This window comes from Protopterus annectens, chromosome 9.part0 (genome assembly GCF_019279795.1).
Source record: "Protopterus annectens isolate FY-2018-M chromosome 9.part0, PAN1.0, whole genome shotgun sequence".
In the NCBI taxonomy this organism is placed as follows: Eukaryota; Metazoa; Chordata; order Ceratodontiformes; family Protopteridae; genus Protopterus; species Protopterus annectens.
The window spans coordinates 1242373872-1242379871 of NC_056743.1; the positions used below are offsets into that span (position 1 = coordinate 1242373872).

The 6000-nt window shown below is 38.0% G+C and overlaps 1 protein-coding gene across 2 annotated transcripts in view; it reads left to right on the forward strand.

Moving 5' to 3' along the window:
• The window catches only part of LOC122811971 (alpha-1,4-N-acetylglucosaminyltransferase-like), a 210966-nt gene extending 205309 nt beyond the window's left edge, over positions 1–5657 (forward strand). For both annotated transcript variants that reach the window (XM_044084172.1, XM_044084170.1), the window contains one exon: positions 4657–5657. In XM_044084172.1, coding sequence (XP_043940107.1) covers positions 4657–5247 — 591 coding nt within the window. In that variant the 3' untranslated portion in view covers positions 5248–5657. The remainder of the gene's footprint in view (positions 1–4656) is intronic.
• Positions 5658–6000: the final 343 nt, after the last annotated feature.

The window sequence follows — 6000 nt, forward strand, 5'->3', positions numbered from 1 at the left end:
ATAACAAATGCAAACAGTAAAGTGCAATTTCCCTTAAGAGCACACAGAGATCACAGTCAGTCCAGGGCTGGTTGCACCCGTGCTCTCCAGGTCCCCAATAAGACTCCCCACTGGCACAGCTATAAGGACCAGAACTCAGCCAGCTGGGCAAGCTAAAATATCCAGCACCCTCTCTGTCCAGCCAGTGCTTTGTGTCCCTGCCCAAGTAGCTGACACACACAAACCTTGAGATAAGAGTTTATACAGCCACACAGACACTCCTGGGGAAGGCTGGCACAGGTTCTCCAGCTGTGCCCCTTTTACCCAGACTATACAGTAGAAATCACTGCCACCATCTAGCTAATATTTATCAGCTACTCAAAGGCCCTTAAAAGGGTGTCCAATTATTACTGTGTAATATTATTATCCAATTGCTAGTATAGCCCAGGGCCAAAGCTATTAGAGTGGCTTTGTACAATTTTACCAAAGGCATGCAAGTACTCTTAAGAGCTTAAATTATCTCTACACAAAACAGCCACAGTTGAAAGGTTTAAAAATATATAATAATAAATACTAAAAACACAAGACAATACTTTTTACCACACAATGCTAGTCAAGAGTTCAGAGATCACAGAGAAATACTTAAAATAATTCAGTAGTACAGTTTTGACATCACAGAAAAAACAGTCTTATCTTTCTAGTTTCTAGCTATTTCTAAGAGAAAACACGAGTCTAAGATAACGTACATATAGAACAAGACAGTGCTGTGAGTTGGATGGTCAAGACAAAAATGCATAATAATCTCTAATTCTCTCTTTTTTTAAAATTACATTCCTGGTTCCCATTACATCATTCTTCACACTTCCCTGGGTTCATAGGTTAACAGAAACTACATTTACATTCTTAACATCTCCTTGTGTTATCTTGCAGCTGGTTAGGAAGCAGAGCAATAAAATACATTTGCATGTTTAAATCTAGTAATTTAACTCTTTGTTAAAACAATAGAAATAATGTCTTCAGCTAGACCGTCTGGAGCCAACTTTAGATCAAAGGGTCACAACATGTTTCACTTGGTCAGCAGAGAGCACTGTTGGTACATTTTTTTTTTGCAGTTCCACATTCAACAGCTTCTGTTTGTCAGAATATAAAGATGTTTCAGTTAGTTGTACTGACTATTCCATTACTGGATAAAAAAATTGACATGTTTTATACAGAACAAACATAGCAGTTTGTAGCATTCACACTGATGGATCAATGAACAGATGACTGTTTGTACAAGTATTTACAATAATTTACACTGAGCACTGAGATGCACTCAAATGAGTGTTGTACAGTCTGAACAGCAATATAATAGCATATATTGTATAGCAACCATGACAGAGCATATATCTGAGTTGTTAAAAGGTGTCCCTCTAGTAAAGTGTGGGTTTGTGGTGGTTTGTTACAGTTGCATAGATGGTTGGAGTAGAGATATGATTTTAGGAGAGTATTAAAGGAGGATGTAGATTTTAGAAGTCTAAGGTCAGGAGGGAGCTTGTTCCAGGTCTTGGCAATTTCATGGGCAAAAAGAGATTTTCCCAAGATGTTTTTGCAAGAGATGGTTTCAATTAAGGCTTTGTTGCTGGAGTGTAGTTGTCTGTTAGGATGGTGAAAGTTAAGAAGGTCATTCAGGGCAGGGATTTTGTCAGGATAGTACAATATTTGGTGGGCCAAGTTGAGTTGGTGATATGTTAGTAGGTTGGGAAATTCTAGCCAATGTAGGGCTTGCAGGGCATGGCAATGGTGGGAACGTGATGTCATTTAGCAGCGAATCTGACGATTTTGTTGTAGCAGGTGGAGAGTTTATTTGAGTCAGTTTTATTTAGGTTTGCTAGTGAGGGAGAGGCGTATAGCAGTGTGGATAAAATGTGAGCTCTAGCTATAGCCACACGAGATTCTGAGGTAAGATACCTTTTACATCTGTAGAGGGAGCCTAGTTTTTTGTGGACTTTAGAGATGGTTGCTGAAATATGCTTGTTAAATTTGAGTTGTTGGTCAATGGTAACTCCAAAGAGTTTTGATTCAGACACTGGGGTAATTTGGATGTTGTTGGTGGAGAATATGGAAAAGGAGAGGTCAGTGGGTCTGGTTAGGTGGAACAGCATGAGTTGGGTTTTTTGGGGGTTAAGTATACGTTGTGAGTTTATTGAGCCAGTTCTCAATGTCAGTGAAGGATAGTTGGGCTTTTTGTTGAAGAAGATGGATGCTGGGTACAGAGAATATGAGCATTGTGTCATCAGCGTATTGAACAATATCTGCTTTTGTGGGAGCTAGGTGGAGTTGATTGGTGAAGATATTAAAGAGCAGTGGGCCAAGGATAGAATATTGGGGTATACCTAGGGTGACTGGGAGTGTGGGGATAGGGATTTGATCCATTTGACACACTGGTGTCAGTTGTCTAGGTAGCTTTTGAACCAGTGCAGAGTGGGGATGTCAAAATTAAGGACAGAGAGACAGATTAGAAGTTTTTTTGTGAGATATCATGTCAAATGTCTTGGATTAATCAAGGAAGTTAGCGGACACTAGTTTATCTTGGTCCCTATAGGAATTTATAGTGTTGGTGAATCTGAGTAGGGCAGTGGAGGTACTGTGGAATGGGCAGAAGCCATGTTGGGTTGGGGAGAGAAGGTTATTGGAGAGGAGGTGGTAGAGGATTTGTTGATATAATGAGAAAATTTGAAAACAATATATTCTTAACTTCCTGACATTGTTAATGGAAGATTTTAATATATTTTTTATCTATTTCATATTTGTTCTTCTTAATGGTACCAGTAATCTCCTTGATAGTTTGCTTATATACATGTTTAAGATTAGGAGAATGAGATCTTTTATAAGCCTTAATCAATTACTTCACTGTAGGAGGTTGTTTTCAAATTTCTCATTATATTTGTTGTGATTATGGACTGCCCTGTGAATACAAATATTTAAGTGGGAGTAGAAGTTAGAGGCATGTGTGATGACTTTAGCAATGTATTGGAGTAGAATTTATTTATCTTAACTAGTAATTGAAGGCTTGCTTTGGAGAAGTCCATAAACATAGATATTTGCAGAAGTGACACCAGTTTTAAAGGAGAAGTACACTGATCTATTGCCTGATCTAAAGAGGCAAGATGGTACACATGGAAGTATGGAAGAAAGGGGGGTTGGGCTTATTGAGAGACATTTCTCTGCAGGAACAATTATTTGGGGGAACATAGCTGCATCAACTTCATCGTAGACATATTGAAGCTTGAAGCACCATGCTCACAGCTGGATTAACCAAGTACAGAGGAACAAAGTGCATGCTCCCCAGATCCTGAAAGACTGCAGGTAGTATTGCAGACACCCAGGAAGATGTCTCATGGGCATGTTAATATTATAGAATATGCCGTGTCTAGTGGGCTGTGCCTTTATTAATGTACCAGAGAAGTGATTGGTGTTGTGCTTGGTATACAGAACTTCCTTATGTTACTACACCTTGTAGAGGTGTGGAACAGCATGGAGACAATCCTGTAAATTGCTATAGTCACACTTAGGCTGCAGTATATTTTAGTGAAGGTGCCCTAAATATGATATTTGTGTTGCAGCATGGTAAGAAGGGCAATGAGATGTACAACAGGCCAAGTTACTAACATTTAAAGCCACTGATGCCAGGCCTCCACCTGTTTTTTATCCATGCAAGATCCAAGTCAGACACATCACACTCATTCCTGTTTTGTCCCTACATTTGGTTATTCCAACTCTGGGCACAGTCGTGTAGGTTTCTCTGTGACCACAGTGAATTTGCAGCAGCCATATGTCTCTGTAGCTAAATTGCAATTCAGCCATTTGTCCTTATCCAGTTGTCACTGGAGGGAAATGTCCCTCAGCCATACCTCTCAACCTCTCAGTGCAAGAAATCTGGATAAAGCCAGAAAGAACTGGGGGACAAAGGCCCAAAATAGGGACATAATTTAAATATTGCTCCTGTAAACTTAGAAAGTTGCTAGAATAACAAGTTTTGTATTATTTTATTATGTATTTTCTGAAGTATATGAAGTCTGAAACTCAAATGTCTGTCAATATTCAGTACTACTGAATGAGTTCAATCCCCAGTGATTTGCCAGAAAACCATAAACCAAAAATATGAGGGAAAAATCTGGACATTCTACGAAAATCTGTATAGTTGAGAGGTATGCCTCAGCCTATAAGCCTAAACAGTATGTACAAATCAAATTATTTTCTACAGACATGCACTGCAGTTGAGGGGATACTAGATGGTGCTTAAGCTTCAGTGTTAAGTGTGAACTTCAAAAACCTTGTTGATTTCCTTGATTATGTTATCTTATTCACCTTTAAGAATTTTAGCTACTTATATCTCTCACCTTCTTTGCATCATTCTTTTTATACATTATGTATATATGTGTGTGTGTGTGTGTGTGTGTGTGTGCGTGTGTGTGTGTGTGTGTATGTGTGTGTGTATGTGTGTGTGTGTGTGTGTGTGTGTGTGTGTGTGTGTGTGTGTGTGTGTGTGTATATATATATATATATATATATATATATATATATATATATGTGTGTGTGTGTGTGTGTGTGTGTGTGTGTGTGTGTGTGTGTGTGTGTGTGCATGTATGTATGCATTAGCAAAGATGCATTCATTTTTTTTCTTATTTGTTACAGGACAAAGTTTATAAAGCAGGCCAGTGGATTCGGATCACTTCAGACGCTTACAGGCTGGCACTGATGTGGAAAACTGGTGGGCTTTATTTTGATACAGATGTCATCATCACTAAGAAAGTACCTATAAAAGATTTTGTAGTTTGTGAAGAAGATAATTCTGTTGCTACTGCAGCTTTTGGATTTCCTCAGCAGCATCCATACATCATGGACCTCATGGTGGATTTTATTCTGAACTATAATCCTGACATATGGGGACAACAGGGTCCTCGCTTATTTACTCGTATTATGAAGAAATCATGTCCCCTTCCACACTTTGGCAAGGTACAAGATTTTCCATGTGATGCCCTGAATGTAACAATCATGCACCCAGTCCGTTTTTACCCAATTCACTGGTCAGAGTGGGGAAAATATTTGGAAGTCTGGAAAGAAATTCCAGCTTTTGAAAATTCATATGGATTGCATTTCTGGTTTCACATGAGTGGGAATGACAAGAGAGCAGTTGTATTAGGAAGCAACACTTTGGAGGAAAATTTATTTATCAAATACTGTCCAAATACTTATGCTGCCCTTATAAAGAAAGTGAAAGTTTAACACTGACTGAATAGTATGCATACTTTTCACGGAATTAAGGACCCATTGGGGAACCAAATATGTTTTTTTTATAGAACAGTTATCAGAGTTAAAAGAATAGCACTCGCACACAGGTCTTGTAAAGGTGAACTTTTTATGCACAACTGTTTGATCTCTACACAGTTCACAGATGTATCTTTTTTTGATTACTTATTAATTTTAATACAAAAAGTCTCTACTGAGTAGGATAATATCATAGAAATGACTAGGAAGGGTTACATGTCACTGGTATGCAAACAGGGCAAGAGCTGTGTATATTGACAGAAACACTCGTATGCAAGCAAATCATTGTGCTGAAAAAAAAACACAAGAAAAGAAACACTGAGCAAAAGTCATTCATTTAAATAAAATGCACAGAAAGACAAAACTTATTCTTATGTAATGCAAGTTATTTTGGAATAATGTATACTATCAGTATACCATCTTCTGTTAGCACAACTCAGATTTCACAGTAATATGCGGCCAGTGTAAGGTAAAGTGACCTGCTATGCATATGAAAGGGTTTGCTAGCTATGCTTTGATGCATTATTAATATTATTTAAATCAATACTAAGACCGGTGAGCTACTTCAGTTCTTCTTCTGCTTTATTTATTGCAGAATTTTCAGTGAAGCAACTCAAATAGCTGCTGAGAAACCTTATGAAAAAGTCACTATAAATAAAACAAATGTAACAAAAATAATCACCTCATCCTTAGTGAACACGAAGAATATTT